Raw genomic sequence first — 21615 nt, 5'->3', positions numbered from 1 at the left:
GAGAATAGGACTTCCAGGAGACTACAGCCTCACACCATGTGATGTAGTGAGTTTCCAATGTGTTGCTGTCAGATGAACGGCCTGACTTTAACCAGAGAAAGTCTTATAACAAAGTGCAGGTCAAGGAAACAAAGCACAATAGTGAAGGGAGCAGTGGGGGACTGACTGTCTCTGGACAGGAGCGTCTCCTTAAATGACCAAATGTAATGGTGGCCCTTTAAAATCATAGTAATGGCTGGAACAGAATGAATTCAGCACTTAGTCTCATAGTAAAGGATGGAACAGGATGAATTCAGCACTTAGTCTCATAGTAAAGGATGGAACAGAATGAATTCAGCACTTAGGCTTATAGTAAAGGATGGAACAGAATGAATTCAGCACTTTGAGTCCATTCATTACTATGAACCAGTCTTCCACTCACCAGCCTCCTCTGACAGGAAGACACCTCTATGTACTGTAGTGCTTACCATCTCCCACTCTGCACAGATGTAGGGTCCGGGGCGGAGGATCACCAGGAGGCCAGTCTGATTGGCCAGATCCAGGAAGTTCTCCAGGTCTCGATCCCCAGAGAAGTTGTAAACACCCCGCTTTTCCTCATGGAAGTTCCAGGGAACATAACTGACAGGAAGGAGAAGACTACTGGTGACATCACTGACAGGAGGGAGAAGAGTACTGGTGACATATTTGACAAGAGTACTGGTGACATAACTGACAGGAAGGAGAAGAGTACTGGTGACATAAATGACAGGAAGGAGAAGAGTACTGGTGACATAACTGACAGGAAGGAGAAGAGTTCTGGTGACATCACTGACAGGAAGGAGAAGAGTTCTGGTGACATAACTGACAGGAAGGAGAAGAGTACTGGTGACATAACTGACAGGAAGGAGAAGAGTACTGGTGACATAACTGACAGGAAGGAGAAGAGTTCTGGTGACATAACTGACAGGAAGGAGAAGAGTACTGGTGACATAACTGACAGGAAGGAAAAGAGTTCTGGTGACATAACTGACAGGAAGGAGAAGAGTACTGGTGACATAACTGATAGGAAGGAGAAGAGTTCTGGTGACATAACTGACAGGAAGGAGAAGAGTTCTGGTGACATAACTGACAGGAAGGAGAAGAGTACTGGTGACATAACTGACAGGAAGGAGAAGAGTTCTGGTGACATAACTGACAGGAAGGAGAAGAGTACTGGTGACATAACTGACAGGAAGGAGAGTACTGGTGACATAACTGACAGGAAGGAGAAGAGTACTGGTGACATAACTGACAGGAAGGAGAGTACTGGTGACATAACTGACAGGAAGGAGAAGAGTACTGGTGACATAACTGACAGGAAGGAGAAAAGTACTGGTGACATAACTGACAGGAAGGAGAAGAGTACTGGTGACATAACTGACAGGAAGGAGAAGAGTTCTGGTGACATAACTGACAGGAAGGAGAAGAGTACTGGTGACATAACTGACAGGAAGGAGAAGAGTTCTGGTGACATAACTGACAGGAAGGAGAGTTCTGGTGACATAACTGACAGGAAGGAGACGAGTTCTGGTGACATAACTAACAGGAAGGAGAAGAGTACTGGTGACATAACTGACAGGAAGGAGAAGAGTTCTGGTGACATAACTGACAGGAAGGAGAGTACTGGTGACATAACTGACAGGAAGGAGAGTACTGGTGACATAACTGACAGGAAGGAGAAGAGTTCTGGTGACATAACTGACAGGAAGGAGAAGAGTACTGGTGACATAACTGACAGGAAGGAGAAGAGTTCTGGTGACATAACTAACAGGAAGGAGAAGAGTTCTGGTGACATAACTGACAGGAAGGAGAAGAGTACTGGTGACATAACTGACAGGAAGGAGAGTACTGGTGACATAACTGACAGGAAGGAGAAGAGTACTGGTGACATAACTGACAGGAAGGAGAAGAGTACTGGTGACATAACTGACAGGAAGGAGAAGAGTTCTGGTGACATAACTGACAGGAAGGAGAGTTCTGGTGACATAACTGACAGGAAGGAGAAGAGTTCTGGTGACAACTGACAGGAAGGAGAAGAGTACTGGTGACTTCACTGACTGGAAGGAGAAGAGTACTGGTGACATACTGCGCATTCTGAAAGGGTTCAGACCACTCCACATTTTGTTACGTTACAGCCTTTTTTCCTCATTAATCTACACACCCCATAATGACAAAGTGAAAACAGGTTTTTAGAGATTTTTTGCTAATTAATAAAAAAACAGAAATACCTTATTTACATAAGTATTCAGACTCTTTGCTATGAGACTCGAAATTGAGCTGAAGTGCATCCTGTGGTGAATTCAATTGATTGGACATGATTTGGAAAGGCGCACACCTGTCTATATAAGGTCCCACAGTAGACAGTGCATGTCAGAGCAAAAACCAAGCCATGAGGTCGAAGGAATTGTCCTTAGAGCTCCGAGACATGATTGTGTTGAGGCACAGATCTGGGAAAGTGTACCAAAACATTTCTGCAGCATTGAAGGTCGCAAAGAACACAGTGACCTCCATCATTCTTAAATGGAAGAAGTTTGGAACCACCAAGACTTCCTAGAGCTGGCCGCCCGGCCAAACTGAGCAATTGGGGGAGAAGGGCCTTGGTCAGGGAGGTGACCAAGAACCCGATGGTCACTCTGACAGAGCTCTAGAGTTCCTCTGTGGAGATGGGAGAACCTTCCAGAAGGACAACCATCTCTGCAGCACTCCACCAATCAGGCCTTTATGGTAGAGTGCCCAGACAGAAGCCACTCCTCAGTAAAAGGCACATGACAGCCCGCTTGGAGTTTGCCAAAAGCCACCTAAAGGACTCTCAAACCATGAGAATCATGGATACAGGTACAACACTACCACTGTTGTATTGGGGAACCATGGATACAGGTACAACACTACTACTGTTGTATTGGGGAACCATGGATACAGGTACAACACTACTACTGTTGTATTGGGGAACCATGGATACAGGTACAACACTACTACTGTTGTATTGGGGAACCATGGATACAGGTACAACACTACTACTGTTGTATTGGGGAACCATGGATACAGGTACACCACTACTACTGTTGTATTGGGGAACCATGGATACAGGTACAACACTACTACTGTTGTATTGGGGAACCATGGATACAGGTACAACACTAATACTGTTGTATTGGGGAACCATGGATACAGGTACAACACTACTACTGTTGTATTGGGGAACCATAGATACAGGTACAACACTACTACTGTTATATTGGGGAACCATGGATACAGGTACACCACTACTACTGTTGTATTGGGGAACCATGGATACAGGTACAACACTACTACTGTTATATTGGGGAACCATGGATACAGGTACACCACTACTGCTGTTGTATTGGGGAACCATGGATACAGATACAACACTACTACTGTTGTATTGGGGAACCATAGATACAGGTACACCACTACTGCTGTTATATTGGGGAACCATGGATACAGGTACACCACTACTACTGTTGTATTGGGGAACCATGGATACAGGTACACCACTACTGCTGTTATATTGGGGAACCATGGATACAGGTACACCACTACTACTGTTGTATTGGGGAACCATGGATACAGGTACAACACTACTACTGTTGTATTGGAGAACCATGGATACAGGTACAACACTACTACTACTGTATTGGGGAACCATGGATACAGGTACAACACTACTACTGTTGTATTGGGGAACCATAGATACAGGTACACCCCTACTACTGTTGTATTGGGGAACCATGGATACAGGTACAACACTACTACTGTTGTATTGGGGAACCATGGATACAGGTACACCACTACTACTGTTGTATTGGGGAACCATGGATACAGGTACAACACTACTACTGTTGTATTGGGGAACCATGGATACAGGTACACCACTACTGCTGTTGTATTGGGGAACCATGGATACAGGTACAACACTACTACTGTTGTATTGGGGAACCATGGATACAGGTACACCCCTACTACTGTTGTATTGGGGAACCATGGATACAGGTACAACACTACTACTGTTGTATTGGGGAACCATGGATACAGGTACAACACTACTACTGTTGTATTGGAGAACCATGGATACAGGTACAACACTACTACTACTGTATTGGGGAACCATGGATACAGGTACAACACTACTACTGTTGTATTGGGGAACCATAGATACAGGTACACCCCTACTACTGTTGTATTGGGGAACCATGGATACAGGTACAACACTACTACTGTTGTATTGGGGAACCATGGATACAGGTACACCCCTACTACTGTTGTATTGGGGAACCATGGATACAGGTACAACACTACTACTGTATTGGGGAACCATGGATACAGGTACAACACTACTACTGTTGTATTGGGGAACCATGGATACAGGTACAACACTACTACTGTTGTATTGGGGAACCATGGATACAGGTACAACACTACTGCAGTTGTATTGGGGAACCATGGATACAGGTACAACACTACTACTGTTGTATTGGGGAACCATGGATACAGGTACAACACTACTACTGTTGTATTGGGGAACCATGGATACAGGTACAACACTACTACTGTTATATTGGGGAACCATGGATACAGGTACACCACTACTGCTGTTGTATTGGGGAACCATGGATACAGGTACAACACTACTACTGTTGTATTGGGGAACCATAGATACAGGTACACCACTACTGCTGTTATATTGGGGAACCATGGATACAGGTACACCACTACTACTGTTGTATTGGGGAACCATGGATACAGGTACACCACTACTGCTGTTATATTGGGGAACCATGGATACAGGTACACCACTACTACTGTTGTATTGGGGAACCATAGATACAGGTACACCCCTACTACTGTTGTATTGGGGAACCATGGATACAGGTACAACACTACTACTGTTGTATTGGGGAACCATGGATACAGGTACACCACTACTACTGTTGTATTGGGGAACCATGGATACAGGTACACCACTACTACTGTTGTATTGGGGAACCATGGATACAGGTACACCACTACTACTGTTGTATTGGGGAACCATGGATACAGGTACACCACTACTACTGTTGTATTGGGGAACCATGGATACAGGTACAACACTACTACTGTTGTATTGGGGAACCATGGATACAGGTACACCACTACTGCTGTTGTATTGGGGAACCATGGATACAGGTACAACACTACTACTGTTGTATTGGGGAACCATGGATACAGGTACACCCCTACTACTGTTGTATTGGGGAACCATGGATACAGGTACAACACTACTACTGTTGTATTGGGGAACCATGGATACAGGTACAACACTACTACTGTTGTATTGGAGAACCATGGATACAGGTACAACACTACTACTACTGTATTGGGGAACCATGGATACAGGTACAACACTACTACTGTTGTATTGGGGAACCATAGATACAGGTACACCCCTACTACTGTTGTATTGGGGAACCATGGATACAGGTACAACACTACTACTGTTGTATTGGGGAACCATGGATACAGGTACACCCCTACTACTGTTGTATTGGGGAACCATGGATACAGGTACAACACTACTACTGTATTGGGGAACCATGGATACAGGTACAACACTACTACTGTTGTATTGGGGAACCATGGATACAGGTACAACACTACTACTGTTGTATTGGGGAACCATGGATACAGGTACAACACTACTGCAGTTGTATTGGGGAACCATGGATACAGGTACAACACTACTACTGTTGTATTGGGAAACCATGGATACAGGTACAACACTACTACTGTTGTATTGGGGAACCATGGATACAGGTACAACACTACTACTGTTGTATTGGGGAACCATGGATACAGGTACAACACTACTACTGTTGTATTGGGGAACCATGGATACAGGTACAACACTACTACTGTTGTATTGGGGAACCATGGATACAGGTACAACACTACTACTGTTGTATTGGGGAACCATGGATACAGGTACAACACTACTACTGTTGTATTGGGGAACCATGGATACAGGTACAACACTACTACTGTTATATTGGGGAACCATGGATACAGGTACAACACTACTACTGTTGTATTGGGGAACCATGGATACAGGTACAACACTACTACTGTTGTATTGGGGAACCATGGATACAGGTACAACACTACTACTGTTGTCTTGGGGAACCATGGATACAGGTACAACACTACTACTGTTGTCTTGGGGAACCATGGATACAGGTACAACACTACTACTGTTGTATTGGGGAACCATGGATACAGGTACAACACTACTACTGTTGTATTGGGGAACCATGGATACAGGTACAACACTACTACTGTTGTATTGGGGAACCATGGATACAGGTACAACACTACTACTGTTGTATTGGGGAACCATGGACACAGGTACAACACTACTGCTGTTGTATTGGGGAACCATGGATACAGGTACAACACTACTACTGTTGTATTGGGGAACCATGGATACAGGTACAACACTACTACTGTTGTATTGGGGAACCATGGATACAGGTACAACACTACTACTGTTGTATTGGGGAACCATGGATACAGGTACAACACTACTACTGTTGAACTTACATCTGTACAGCGTTGAGTCCGGCCATGTACATCTTGAGCAGTCTGTCTTTCCAGTAGTAGTGGGGGATGCGGGAGTAGTGGATACTACCGGAGACATACTGGAAAGGCTTCCCGTCTTTCTGGAAGCAGTTGTTCTTGTAGTCTATGGAGAAAGAACGGGCCCCGGAAACCTGGAAGAAAAAGCCAGACCGAAGTCATACTGTGATATACAGTAAGCTTATAGTTTATGAACAATATGCTCCTCTTATCAAGGTCTAGAACTGGTTCTGGTAGAGATAATTTCAAGTTGTATTTGATATCAGTAATAATATATGGAAAGCTGTGTTCAGCCAGGACCTCTGTCAGAAAGCTGTTAGACCTGCATGCCTACTGTTTTCATGGATTTGTCATGACAATAATATGTTCCTATCAAACCCTGGGTAGCCGGGTCATTCCTACTTTGCAGTGCCTTTTGGAACTTTTTTGCGGAAAAAAATTAAATTTTTCCAAAGGACACGTTTGACTTTCATAAAAACAATATTGGTCAAGTTCAGCTCCATTTTCCCCCAACATGTTAGAGTTGCTAATGCCTAGGAATGCTAGTCGTATAGGGTTCAGCCAATCAGCTCGCAGCAGTCTGTTGTGTACCACTGGCTGAACACAGGGCGCAACATCAGGAAGTAACATTCCTAGTCATTATGGCTGAAAACGGTGTCGCATATTTTCCCAGGTTTTTTTCCTCCTCTTCCGTCATTAAATCAAGTTAAGAAGGAAATTGAAGCATTTGCAGCCTGAATGGAGAATGTTTTATTTAGGGAACATCAAGCCCAGACACCAGTGTATTAGCTGGGAACATCAAGTCCAGACACCAGCGTATTACCTGCTGGGAACATCAAGTCCAGACACCAGTGTATTACCTGCTGGGAGCATCAAGCCCAGACACCAGCGTATTACCTGCTGGGAACATCAAGTCCAGACACCAGTGTATTACCTGCTGGGAACATCAAGCCCAGACACCAGTGTATTACCTGCTGGGAGCATCAAGCCCAGACACCAGTGTATTACCTGCTGGGAACATCAAGTCCAGACACCAGTGTATTACCTGCTGGGAGCATCAAGCCCAGACACCAGCGTATTACCTGCTGGGAACATCAAGCCCAGACACCAGCGTATTACCTGCTGGGAACATCAAGCCCAGACACCAGCGTATTACCTGCTGGGAACATCAAGCCCAGACACCAGCGTATTACCTGCTGGGAACATCAAGTCCAGACACCAGTGTATTACCTGCTGGGAACATCAAGCCCAGACACCAGTGTATTACCTGCTGGGAGCATCAAGCCCAGACACCAGTGTATTACCTGCTGGGAACATCAAGTCCAGACACCAGTGTATTACCTGCTGGGAGCATCAAGCCCAGACACCAGCGTATTACCTGCTGGGAACATCAAGCCCAGACACCAGCGTATTACCTGCTGGGAACATCAAGCCCAGACACCAGTGTATTAGCTAGGAACATCAAGCCCAGACACCAGCGTATTACCTGCTGGGAACATCAAGCCCAGACACCAGTGTATTAGCTGCTGGGAACATCAAGCCCAGACACCAGCGTATTACCTGCTGGGAACATCAAGTCCAGACACCAGTGTATTACCTGGGAACATCAAGCCCAGACACCAGCGTATTACCTGCTGGGAACATCAAGCCCAGACACCAGTGTATTACCTGCTGGGAACATCAAGCCCAGACACCAGTGTATTACCTCCTGGGAACATCAAGCCCAGACACCAGCGTATTACCTGCTGGGAACATCAAGCCCAGACACCAGTGTATTACCTGCTGGGAACATCAAGCCCAGACACCAGTGTATTACCTCCTGGGAACATCAAGCCCAGACACCAGTGTATTAGCTGGGAACATCAAGCCCAGACACCAGCGTATTACCTGCTGGGAACATCAAGCCCAGACACCAGTGTATTAGCTGGGAACATCAAGCCCAGACGCCAGTGTATTAGCTGGGAACATCAAGCCCAGACACCAGTGTATTACCTGCTGGGAACATCAACCCCAGACACCAGTGTATTACCTGCTGGGAACATCAACCCCAGACACCAGTGTATTACCTGCTGGGAACATCAAGTCCAGACACCAGTGTATTACCTGCTGGGAACATCAAGTCCAGACACCAGCGTATTACCTGCTGGGAACATCAAGCCCAGACACCAGCGTATTACCTGCTGGGAACATCAAGCCCAGACACCAGCGTATTACCTGCTGGGAACATCAAGTCCAGACACCAGTGTATTACCTGCTGGGAACATCAAGCCCAGACACCAGTGTATTACCTGCTGGGAACATCAAGCCCAGACACCAGTGTATTACCTCCTGGGAACATCAAGCCCAGACACCAGTGTATTACCTGGGAACATCAAGCCCAGACACCAGCGTATTACCTGCTGGGAACATCAAGCCCAGACACCAGTGTATTACCTGCTGGGAACATCAAGCCCAGACACCAGTGTATTACCTCCTGGGAACATCAAGCCCAGACACCAGTGTATTAGCTGGGAACATCAAGCCCAGACACCAGCGTATTACCTGCTGGGAACATCAAGCCCAGACACCAGTGTATTAGCTGGGAACATCAAGCCCAGACGCCAGTGTATTAGCTGGGAACATCAAGCCCAGACACCAGTGTATTACCTGCTGGGAACATCAACCCCAGACACCAGTGTATTACCTGCTGGGAACATCAAGTCCAGACACCAGTGTATTACCTGCTGGGAACATCAAGTCCAGACACCAGTGTATTACCTGCTGGGAACATCAAGTCCAGACACCAGCGTATTACCTGCTGGGAACATCAAGCCCAGACACCAGCGTATTACCTGCTGGGAACATCAAGCCCAGACACCAGCGTATTACCTGCTGGGAACATCAAGTCCAGACACCAGTGTATTACCTGCTGGGAACATCAAGCCCAGACACCAGTGTATTACTTGCTGGGAACATCAAGTCCAGACACCAGTGTATTACCTGCTGGGAGCATCAAGCCCAGACACCAGCGTATTACCTGCTGGGAACATCAAGCCCAGACACCAGCGTATTACCTGCTGGGAACATCAAGCCCAGACACCAGTGTATTAGCTAGGAACATCAAGCCCAGACACCAGCGTATTACCTGCTGGGAACATCAAGCCCAGACACCAGTGTATTACCTGCTGGGAACATCAAGCCCAGACACCAGTGTATTACCTCCTGGGAACATCAAGCCCAGACACCAGTGTATTACCTGGGAACATCAAGCCCAGACACCAGCGTATTACCTGCTGGGAACATCAAGCCCAGACACCAGTGTATTACCTGCTGGGAACATCAAGCCCAGACACCAGTGTATTACCTGCTGGGAACATCAAGCCCAGACACCAGTGTATTACCTCCTGGGAACATCAAGCCCAGACACCAGTGTATTAGCTGGGAACATCAAGCCCAGACACCAGCGTATTACCTGCTGCGAACATCAACCCCAGACACCAGTGTATTACCTGCTGGGAACATCAAGTCCAGACACCAGTGTATTACCTGCTGGGAACATCAAGCCCAGACACCAGTGTATTACCTGCTGGGAACATCAACCCCAGACACCAGTGTATTAGCTGGGAACATCAAGCCCAGACACCAGCGTATTACCTGCTGCGAACATCAACCCCAGACACCAGTGTATTACCTGCTGGGAACATCAAGTCCAGACACCAGTGTATTACCTGCTGGGAACATCAAGTCCAGACACCAGCGTATTACCTGCTGGGAACATCAAGTCCAGACACCAGCGTATTACCTGCTGGGAACATCAAGTCCAGACACCAGCGTATTACCTGCTGGGAACATCAAGCCCAGACACCAGCGTATTACCTGCTGGGAACATCAAGCCCAGACACCAGTGTATTAGCTGCTGGGAACATCAAGCCCAGACACCAGTGTATTACCTGCTGGGAACATCAAGTCCAGACAGCAGTGTATTACCTGCTGGGAGCATCAAGCCCAGACACCAGTGTATTACCTGCTGGGAACATCAAGTCCAGACACCAGTGTATTAGCTGGGAACATCAAGCCCAGACGATAGTGGAGGTCCATAGCGCCCACTAGTGGCCGTCCAGGCTAATCAAGACCTTTACAACTGTATGTGTCATAAACCACAGTAAAATATGGAATGGTACCTGGAGGAAAATGTGTCTGGCTTTTTCAATTTCAGTCAAAGGGAGGGTTTAGTATTGTTTATCTAGTCCAGGAGGAGGGTTTAGTATTGTTTATCTAGTCAAGGAGGAGGGTTCAGTATTGTTTATCTAGTCCAGGAGGAGGGTTTAGTATTGTTTATCTAGTCCAGGGGAGGGTTTAGTATTGTTTATCTAGTCCAGGAAGAGGGTTTAGTATTGTTTATCTAGTCCAGGGGAGGGTTTAGTATTGTTTGTCCAGTCCAGGAGGAGGGTTTAGTATTGTTTATCCAGGGGATGGTTTAGTATTGTTTATCTAGTCCAGGAGGAGGGTTTAGTATTGTTTATCCAGGGGATGGTTTAGTATTGTTTATCTAGTCCAGGAGGAGGGTTTAGTATTGTTTATCTAGTCCAGGAGGAGGGTTTAGTATTGTTTATCTAGTCCAGGAGGAGGGTTTAGTATTGTTTATCTAGTCCAGGGGAGGGTTTAGTATTGTTTATCTAGTCCAGGGGAGGGTTTAGTATTGTTTATCTAGTCCGGGGGAGGGTTTCGTATTGTTTATCCAGGGGGAGGGTTTAGTATTGTTTATCCAGGGGGAGGGTTTAGTATTGTTTATCTAGTCCAGGGGAGGGTTTAGTATTGTTTATCTAGTCCGGGGGAGGGTTTCGTATTGTTTATCTAGGGGAGGGTTTAGTATTGTTTATCTAGTCCAGGAGGAGGGTTTAGTATTCTTTATCTAGTCCAGGGGAGGGTTTCGTATTGTTTATCTAGTCCAGGAGGAGGGTTTAGTATTGTTTATCTAGTCCAGGAGGAGGGTTTAGTATTGTTTATCTAGTCCAGGGGAGGGTTTAGTATTGTTTATCTAGGGGAGGGTTTAGTATTGTTTATATAGTCCAGGGGAGGGTTTAGTATTGTTTATCTAGTCCAGGGGAGGGTTTAGTATTGTTTATCTAGTCCAGGGGAGGGTTTAGTATTGTTTATCCAGGGGAGGGTTTAGTATTGTTTATCCAGGGGAGGGTTTAGTATTGTTTATCTAGTCCAGGGGAGGGTTTAGTATTGTTTATCCAGGGGAGGGTTTAGTATTGTTTATCTAGTTCAGGAGGAGGGTTTAGTATTGTTTATCCAGGGGAGGGTTTAGTATTGTTTATCTAGTCCAGGGGAGGGTTTAGTATTGTTTATCCATGGGAGGGTTTAGTATTGTTTATCTAGTCCAGGGGCCTGTTGCACAAAAGTAGAATTAAGACATCCGGGATAAATGACTCAGCTGAGCTCAATGAAGCCAAAACATGTGCGTCCAGGCTTAATTGGTTGCACAAAGACCAAGCCAGGATGAGCAGACACGGATTCATTAAGCCAGGCGAAACCAATCCTGGATAGGTGCGCGCTCACGGCTCACTCAAATAGACCCCGCCACAGATCACAGATTAACTGATTTACCATGGCAACTAGAGCCGCGTACTTTTCCCCGTCGGAAGCACAAATCCTCATGGAGGCATACGAGGAGGTAAAAGATATAATTAAGAAGAAAGGCAACACCGCCACAGTGATAAAGCAAAGAGAAAAAGCGTGGCAAAGTATTGCAGACCGCCTGAATGCGTAAGTAGTGCACAATTACACACTCACCGCTCCGCTGAAACATCACAATTACAATTCAAATATTTAATTCACATCTCCAAAAATGCAGTTGTACTGTAATTATGAAACGGTTAAATTTTTATTTGAAATGCACTGCAGATATGAGTGAAATTGTGTAAAGTAACTCCATCACACTGTATAAAGCTATGATAAATTTTTTGATATTTTTACTGAAAACAAGACAAAAATACCAAGTAATTTTTTGCAGTGTGACTCCATTAAATGTGTGTGTGTGTGTGTGTAGATTAAACATGAACGGGCCAAAACGGACATGGCAGCAGGTCAAAATCAAATACAAGAACATTCTGCAGAATGGTATGGTCCCTGACTAATATTTAACAAAGCACAAGCAAATATTGTACCCAGAAGGTGCCTGCTCACACATTGTCTGTACTGTTTTAGCAGTGAAAAAGAATACCCACAGACAAGGCACGGGTGGTGGGTCACCAAAGGCTGACCTTACCCCAGCAGAGGACATGGCCTTGGAGCTAAATAAAGGCAGGCCCGTCTTAGAGGGGATCCCTGGGGGGAAAGAGACGAGCATAGGTTCCTCCCAAGATGCCACCCGCTTCATTCAAGGTATGTCCTTCCATCTCTACATGGGATACAACCACATTCATATTGAATCAATTTGGACTGTCTGACTTTGGTTTACCTATTGCCTTGCAGTGTCTGGCAGCACTGTGTTCCTGTTAGAGCCACCAGCACAAGCACCAGACGATGCTGATCCAGTGAGTACTCCATCAAAGGCATACTGTAGGCCTGGCATGTCTTGTCTACTAGCTTCAATATGAATCCGATTAAATGTGATAGGGTGAAGGCCCCAGTGCAGCAGCAACAGCACATGATGGAGACGATGATGAGGAGGAGACCATCTCTCTGGATTCCAGAAGGCATGAGGTATCATGTTAAGACTGTGAAAGTACTATTTACTCTACAATGGTGAGGAGTCCTCATCAAAATCAAAAAATCTAATTTCTTTTACAGGACCCAGATGCTATACAGTGGGAAAACCAGCCTGGCAACATAGTGCGTATTAATAAAAGGACACCACATCCTGCCAAATTCCAGCTGCGCTAATTGTATTGTGTTCACAGAGCTCACAAGCTATCAGAAAGTTGTATGGCAACCACCTCCGGCGCCAAATAGAACTGGCAGACATAGACATTCAGTACAAGAAGAAAAAGATGGAAAATCTTGCACTGGAGTCCGAAATAAAAAAGAGGACAATTAGGAAACTGGACCTTGAAATAAAAAAACTTGAGAGGGAGGTGAGATATGCCTTCAATGTACACTGTATGCTAACTGTAACACAAATGTATTAATCATTATTTTTCTTTCCTCCCCCAGCTCCAAGAAGATGACACAGCTCAAAATAAAAATTAGGTATATTCTCGTAAAGTCAAGTGAGCCATGACATATGAGCTCTTATTGTGAGCACACAGGACGGTGGCATCTTTCTAAGTTTTTTTTTATTTTCCCAGCAATCAGTACAACCAAGTCATCGTTATAAGGCATCGCCCTCTTTTGCCCACCCCCCCAGCACCAGGTGTGGCCACTAGCCTATATGAAGGCCCAAAATTGTGTGTTCCTTTCTGCTCTGACAATGGCATGCCCATTCGTGCGAGATGTGGTGGATGAAGAAGCACTTGTGCTGAGGAGAGCCTTCAGGCGAGAAAGGGTCTTCAGGGACCGGTTGGACCCACTGGCCTTCCCTGATGACCATCTATATGAAAGATACAGGTTTTCTGCAGATGGCATCAGGTATCTATGCAGACTACTGGGTCCCAGGATTAAGCACCGCACTGCACGGAGCCATGCACTGAGTGTGGAGCAAATGGTTTGTGTGGCCTTGCGCTTTTTTGCTAGTGGAGCCTTCCTGTACTCAGTGGGGGATGCAGAACAGCTGAACAAGGCCACAATTTGCCGCACAATAAGGAGTGTGTGTCAGGCTATCAAAGCATTAGCAGATGTCTTCATCTCCTTCCCTGGCCACAGAAGACTCTGTGACATCAAAGAGGAGTTCTATAGGATTGCAGGTAAGAGGATCTACAAATTACAGGACAACTGTTAACACATAGTAGGATACTCATTACTTTGTGTGACAGGTTTCCCCAATGTCATTGGTGCAGTGGACTGCACACACATAAGGATAAAAGCCCCCTCAGGTGCCCATGAGGCCGATTTTGTGAATAGGAAATCCTTTCACAGCATTAATGTTCAGGTGAACATAACTTTTTGATATTGTCCATTGACGAACACTCTGCATTGCCAGTGATGTGCATTGATTGGTGTAATATTCCTCATCTTATGATTTCAGATGGTCTGCAATGCTGACTGTGTGATCAGCAATGTTGTGGCAAAATGGCCTGGCTCAGTCCATGACTCCAGAATCTTTCGAGCCTCTGAAATCTATCAGTGCCTATCACAAGGTAAGCCACACAACCCCTATTTATAACCATCATGGCTGTGTCAAGAATATCACTGTGTTTATGAGGTAGTAATGATGAGATTTTGTGTTGACAGGTGAATTCTCTGGTGTGTTGCTGGGAGACAGGGGGTATGGCTGCCAGCCTTTTCTCCTGACACCTTTCACAGACCCCCAGGAAGCACAGCAGGCCTACAACCATGCCCATGCCAGGGCCAGAGTTGAAATGACCTTTGGCCTCCTGAAGGCACGCTTTCACTGCCTTCACAAATTAAGGGTCAGCCCTGTTAGGGCATGTGATATTACTGTGGCTTGTGCTGTCCTCCACAATGTGGCCTGCCTGAGGAAGGAGAGGGCCCCCAGAGTGCCACCAGCCATGGACTGGGACAATCCGGCAATCTTCCCTGATGACGACAGTGGTCGGCTGCTGAGGGACCAATATGTGTTGAATTATTTTAGTTAGTATGTGTGCTTTCAATTTTGGTTAAATATGTCCTGCGGTGGCAGAGGAATTTGGGTTTTTTTGGGTTCGTTTTTTGACGAATTTGGCCTCTTATGATGTTTGTGCGGTATACTGTGTGTAATACAAGGCTGCAGGGAGGCTACTGCATCCATTCATTTGTCTGTTCAGTTGATGTGTATGGATTTGTCCTGCATTTATTTTAGTGTGCAGACATGCAGGGTGTGTTATATACAGACCTTTGAATGTGTATGTATCATTTTGTATAATATGCTTGGATTCTGTGCTTTCCATCTTGTAGAGTCACTGTGACTTCAGTTTCGAAAGGAGCTGATGGTTTACCTGCTTTGTTTTGTCCTTATTCAATAAAGGAACATAATGTTACACATTGTGTTTTTATATTCATATGGAATGTGTATTTGTTTATATGACAGAGTACTAGGGCCACACTGAAGAAAAAGGATAAAGTCATAAATTTATGAGGCTGGTTCTTTCTGCAGAAAAGCTACATATTGTTTTTACAGTTTTGATACTTATGACAATGTGATACTTAATATTCTGGCACATCAGCATGTCTTTGTTTATGAAACCATACTGAAGTACAATTTCACGAAATGCCCCACATCTGTCATTTTAACAACTGTCCTCCTTTAAAACAACTGGTTACAATATTATGACTTGTGTTTTTTTCCCCTCTGTGGCCCTAATATTCTATCATTTTATATATAGCCTTATAGTCTATGGGAAACTGTAAATTATCTAATGATAGCAACATCATCTAAAAATCATTTTTTATCCAAAATCATTGAAATTAATGATCACAAACGTTTAAATAATAACAGTGGGTCTAGTTATATGTGATAACAATGTATAGTGAGCAGTGAAATAACTATTGGTTTCCATTTGTGGTGACTGCTGACTGACATTAGGGATGAGATTAAATAGATCCTGGAATTTAGCCTGGTCTGGAGCAGGCTAGCTCCACAGAATAAATCTCCATGGTAATTTATACCATAACATATCCTCCTGCCCCCTATCCATCTTTAGTGCAACCGGATTACGGATCAATTGAGCCAGGATCACCAAGATATCCTGGCTTAATCCCTTATCCTAGTTTTGTGCAACAGGCCCCTGGAGGAGGGTTTAGTATTGTTTATCTAGTCCAGGAGGGGGATTTAGTATTGTTTATCTAGTCCAGGAGGAGGGTTTAGTATTGTTTATCCAGGGGAGGGTTTAGTATTGTTTATCCAGGGGAGGGTTTAGTATTGTTTATCCAGGGGAGGGTTTAGTATTGTTTATCTAGTCCAGGAGGAGGATTTAGTATTGTTTATCTAGTCCAGGAGGAGGATTTAGTATTGTTTATCTAGTCCAGGGGGAGGGTTTAGTATTGTTTATCTAGTCCAGGAGGAGGGTTTAGTATTGTTTATCCAGGGGAGGGTTTAGTATTGTTTATCCAGGGGAGGGTTTAGTATTGTTTATCCAGGGGAGGGTTTAGTATTGTTTATCCAGGAGGAGGGTTTAGTATTGTTTATCAAGTCCAGGAGGAGGGTTTAGTATTGTTTATCTCGTCCAGGGGAGGGTTTAGTATTGTTTATCTAGTCCAGGGGAGGGTTTAGTATTGTTTATCTAGTCCAGGGGAGGGTTTCGTATTGTTTATCTAGGGGAGGGTTTAGTATTGTTTATCCAGGGGAGGGTTTAGTATTGTTTATCCAGGGGAGGGTTTAGTATTGTTTATCTAGTCCAGGGGAGGGTTTAGTATTGTTTATCTAGTCCAGGGGAGGGTTTAGTATTGTTTATCTAGTCCGGGGGAGGGTTTCGTATTGTTTATCCAGGGGGAGGGTTTAGTATTGTTTATCCAGGGGGAGGGTTTAGTATTGTTTATCTAGTCCAGGGGAGGGTTTAGTATTGTTTATCTAGTCCGGGGGAGGGTTTCGTATTGTTTATCTAGGGGAGGGTTTAGTATTGTTTATCTAGTCCAGGAGGAGGGTTTAGTATTGTTTATCTAGTCCAGGGGAGGGTTTCATATTGTTTATCTAGTCCAGGAGGAGGGTTTAGTATTGTTTATCTAGTCCAGGAGGAGGGTTTAGTATTGTTTATCTAGTCCAGGGGGAGGGTTTAGTATTGTTTATCTAGGGGAGGGTTTAGTATTGTTTATTTAGTCCAGGAGGAGGGTTTAGTATTGTTTATCTAGTCCAGGGGAGGGTTTAGTATTGTTTATCTAGGGGAGGGTTTAGTATTGTTTATATAGTCCAGTGGAGGGTTTAGTATTGTTTATGTAGTCCAGGGGAGGGTTTAGTATTGTTTATCTAGTCCAGGAGGAGGGTTTAGTATTGTTTATCTAGGGGATGGTTTAGTATCGTTTATCTAGTCCAGGGGAGGGTTTAGTATTGTTTATCTAGTCCAGGGGAGGGTTTAGTATTGTTTATCTAGTCCAGGGGGGGGTTTAGTATTGTTTATCTAGTCCAGGGGAGGGTTTAGTATTGATCTAGTCCAGGAGGAGGGTTTAGTATTGTTTATCTAGTCCAGGGGATACGTGACTTGACTTAGAATACGTGGACAACTACAAATACCTAGGTGTCTGGTTAGACTGTAAACTCTCCTTCCAGACTCACATTAAGCATCTCCAATCCAAAATGAAATCTAGAATCGGCTTCCTAATTCGCAACAAAGACTCCTTCACTCATGCTGCTAAACATACCCTCGTAAAACTGACTATCCTACCAATCCTTGACTTTGGCGATGTCATTTACAAAATAGCCTCCAACACTCTACTCAACAAATTGGATGCAGTCTATCACAGTGCCATCCGTTTTGTCACCAAAGCCCCATATACTACCCACCATTGTGACCTGTATGCTCTCGTTGGCTGGCCCTCACTGCATATTCGTCGCCACGCCCACTGGCTCCAGGTCATCTATATGTCTCTGCTAGGTAAAGCCCTGCCTTATCTCAGCTCACTGGTCACCATAGCAGCACCCACCCATAGTATGCGCTCCAGCAGGTATATCTCACTGATCATCCCCAAAGCCAACACCTCCTTTGGCCGCCTTTCCTTCCAGTTCTCTGCTGCCAGTGACTGGAACGAATTGCAAAAAATTGCTAAATTGTAATTACTTCGCTACTATGGCCTGTTTATTGGTTTAATAAAGGTGAAATAAAAATGTATTCATAATACTGTGAATATATAGTTTCTGGTTTGTGTGAAATCATTACGAATAATATAAAACCAGTCTGCACACCACCAAGATGAATTGGTTTAGTCTCGACTCCTGGTTGACAGTGTTGGGGGATGGGTAATGTAGTCTCGACTCTTGGTTGACAGTGTTGAGGGAGGGGTAACGTAGTCTCGACTCCTGGTTGACAGTGTTGGGGGATGGGTAATGTAGTCTCGACTCTTGGTTGACAGTGTTGAGGGAGGGGTAACGTAGTCTCGACTCCTGGTTGACAGTGTTGGGGGATGGGTAATGTAGTCTCGACTTGGTTGACAGTGTTGAGGGAGGGGTAACGTAGTCTTGACTCTTGGTTGACAGTGTTGGGGGATGGGTAATGTAGTCTCGACTCTTGGTTGACAGTGTTGAGGGAGGGGTAACGTAGTCTTGACTCTTGGTTGACAGTGTTGGGGGAGGGGTAATGTAGTCTTGCCTCTTGGTTGACAGTGTTGGGGGATGGGTAATGTATTGATGCTCGAGTGCCAAATCAACACAAATTTGTTTTACATTTGTCTTCGTTACTTCTTTTTGATATTTATGAGTCTTATTTTTGTATATATTTTTATATTTATATAGTTTTAAATATTATGACTTTATTTGTGTTCTGAATAAAAAGTACAGTTAGTGCAGAATGGTGCTTTATGTAAAATGTAAAATAACGTAGAATTGCACGAAATGTTTCTAAAAGGCAATTTTTTTCTCTGACCTGCAAATAAGATGATCTATTCATACTCTTGTCCAGGGTGGTCTGTGACCCCAAAACCATCTGGCCCAGAGCGCTATCATAATTCCTGCGTTGCCATGTAATGCATACAGGACGAAGAACAGTTTCTAAAACTGCATATTTAAGGCTCGGGTCTATCCAAGAAGTGATGGTAAATGGTAGGAAGTTTCTCTGTTATCCACTTTGTTTAAATTATTATTATTATGGGTTTAGTGGAGCGTCACTTTCTTTCTTTCAAGCGTTCGAGGGTTTAGTTCAAATGTAATTTTCTGAATGGAGCCCTCCATCCATCCATTTTCATATCAGAGGTCCGATTTTATCCATGTAACTTTATACTTGATAATAACAATATCATGTCAATATAATGTATGTATTTACTATATTATACCCTAAAGGAAAATAAACAAGTTGCAAATATGAGCGGCGATATGTCTGATCCAGAGTCAGCTGGTATAATCACCTGGTAGACAGATAGAGGAAGTAAATAATACACAATCAAACTTACCACAGTTCTATTCACGGCTAAACAGACAAAGTAGACTAGAGAGAAAACAGTCTTCGTATCCATTGTTTCCTGTGTGGATTTAAATAAAATATAAACTTGCCATTTGCCTGGTTTAGACAACTTGCTTTATGACTTGAAACGTTTAACGAGAGAAGCAACATGAGTCGTCCGCGCTCCCGATAGCCCCATCATGTGATGTTCACAATGCTTTGCCTCTCTGCTGGGTCCTAAAGTCCGACTCGTCTCCTTCTCCGGTGGCATACTAAACGTTATAAATCCGTTCTTACTACTCACCAGACGATGAAAATATTCATTGAAATTCAGATGGATTAGGATTTAAAAAAAATTGTATATAATTAATTACATTTCACAGATATTTCTCATACATTGATTTTACAGTATCCTAAGTAATGCCCCTCGTTGTTATACACTATTGTTAGGCTCTATAGCAGGCCTAACTTTACTACGTTTGAGAGATTGTACCTGCTCCTATTCCCCCTAACTCTAACACAGTGACTCTAACTCACATCCCATCTGATGCTGTCATGGCTAACACGACAGACTCTTGTGTAAAATGAGAATCAGGGTAAAAGTTAACAATCACTATTGTGGTTAACATGGCCTGTGAACAAAACAGCCTGTTCAGGAACAGTATTGTGGCCCAGAGAGACTATGGCCTGCAACAAGTCAACATGCTTTTTGTTCTGGGTTCGTATGCTTTTAGAATGACGCTTGTATGAAAGGACTTTCCTTAGGCTTGAAGACACATGTACAAGGCCTGACTTTTATCCCCTGGACTAATATCTACCTGGCCCACCACTCCACCCTGGACTAATGTCTACCTGGCCCACCACTCCACCCTGGACTAATGTCTACCTGGTCCACCACTCCACCCTGGACTAATGTGTACCTGGCCCACCACCCCACCCTGGACTAATGTCTACCTGGCCCATCACTCCACCCTGGACTAATGTCTACCTGGCCCACCACTCCACCCTGGACTAATGTCTACCTGGCCCATCACTCCACCCTGGACTAATGTCAACCTGGCCCACCACTCCACCCTGGACTAATATCTACCTGGCCCACCACTCCACCCTGGACTAATGTCTACCTGGCCCACCACTCCACCCTGGACTAATGTCTACCTGGCCCACCACTCCACCCTGGACTAATGTCTACCTGGCCCACCACTCCACCCTGGACTAATGTCTACCTGGCCCACCACTCCACCCTGGACTAATGTCTACCTGGCCCACCACTCCACCCTGAACTAATGTCTACCTGGCCCACCACTCCACCCTGGACTAATGTCTACCTGGCCCATCACTCCACCCTGGACTAATGTCTACCTGGCCCACCACTCCACCCTGGACTAATGTCTACCTGGCCCACCACTCCACCCTGGACTAATGTCTACCTGGTACACCACTCCACCCTGGACTAATGTCTACCTGGCCCACCACTCCACCCTGGACTAATGTCTACCTGGCCCACCACCAGTGAAACACCCTCCAGGACCTGCAAGACCGCCTCCCGAAGGACCTGTACCGAGAGAACTTGAAATTCAAATTTTCTTTGCATCAATAAAGGAGATCTCTTTAGGCTCCTTTTTGACAGGAGCAGCTGCCCCCTTGTCTTTGTGTTCGGCCCAACCGAACACCAGAGCACCAGTAAGCCAGTGACTCAGCCCCTGTAATAGGGTTTGAGGCAGATTGGAGGGATGCTGTGGTCTGTGTCTTTGTGTGACCGAACACAAAGACAAGGGGGCAGCTGCTCCTGTCAAAAAGGAGCCTAAAGAAATCTCCTTTATTGATGCAAAGAAGAACTTGAATTTCACATTTCAAGTTA

General features: G+C 44.8%; 2 protein-coding genes across 4 annotated transcripts in view; one reads left to right on the top strand and one right to left on the bottom strand.

Annotated features, from left to right (window-relative positions):
- Positions 1 to 19961, bottom strand: part of glb1l (galactosidase, beta 1-like) — a 66536-nt gene extending 46575 nt beyond the window's left edge. The window contains exons 1-3 of the mRNA XM_071341907.1: positions 19765 to 19961; positions 6613 to 6782; positions 468 to 618 (exon numbers count right to left, since the gene is read on the bottom strand). Of these exons, the coding sequence (XP_071198008.1) occupies positions 468 to 618; positions 6613 to 6782; positions 19765 to 19827 (384 nt within the window). The 5' untranslated portion in view covers positions 19828 to 19961. The remainder of the gene's footprint in view (positions 1 to 467; positions 619 to 6612; positions 6783 to 19764) is intronic.
- On the top strand, positions 12017 to 15710 carry LOC139539115 (uncharacterized). Of its 3 annotated transcripts, XM_071341902.1 has the most exons (10): positions 12017 to 12753; positions 12841 to 13017; positions 13108 to 13169; positions 13252 to 13338; positions 13426 to 13467; positions 13536 to 13709; positions 13789 to 13824; positions 13923 to 14477; positions 14759 to 14870; positions 14965 to 15710. In XM_071341902.1, the coding sequence occupies exons 1-7, from the start codon at positions 12585 to 12587 to the stop codon at positions 13822 to 13824; spliced, it is 747 nt and encodes a 248-aa protein (XP_071198003.1). In that variant the 5' UTR covers positions 12017 to 12584; the 3' UTR covers positions 13923 to 14477; positions 14759 to 14870; positions 14965 to 15710. The 3 variants fall into 3 exon arrangements, with proteins under 3 accessions (XP_071198003.1, XP_071198001.1, XP_071198002.1); XM_071341900.1 differs by having other exon boundaries at positions 13536 to 13824; XM_071341901.1 differs by lacking the exons at positions 13923 to 14477; positions 14759 to 14870; positions 14965 to 15710 and having other exon boundaries at positions 13536 to 13913.
- Positions 19962 to 21615: the final 1654 nt, after the last annotated feature.

This window comes from Salvelinus alpinus, chromosome 14 (assembly GCF_045679555.1).
Source record: "Salvelinus alpinus chromosome 14, SLU_Salpinus.1, whole genome shotgun sequence".
Classification (NCBI taxonomy): Eukaryota; Metazoa; Chordata; class Actinopteri; order Salmoniformes; family Salmonidae; genus Salvelinus; species Salvelinus alpinus.
The sequence above is the reverse complement of the archived record's forward strand: the minus strand, read 5'-3'. Positions and strand labels throughout refer to the sequence as shown.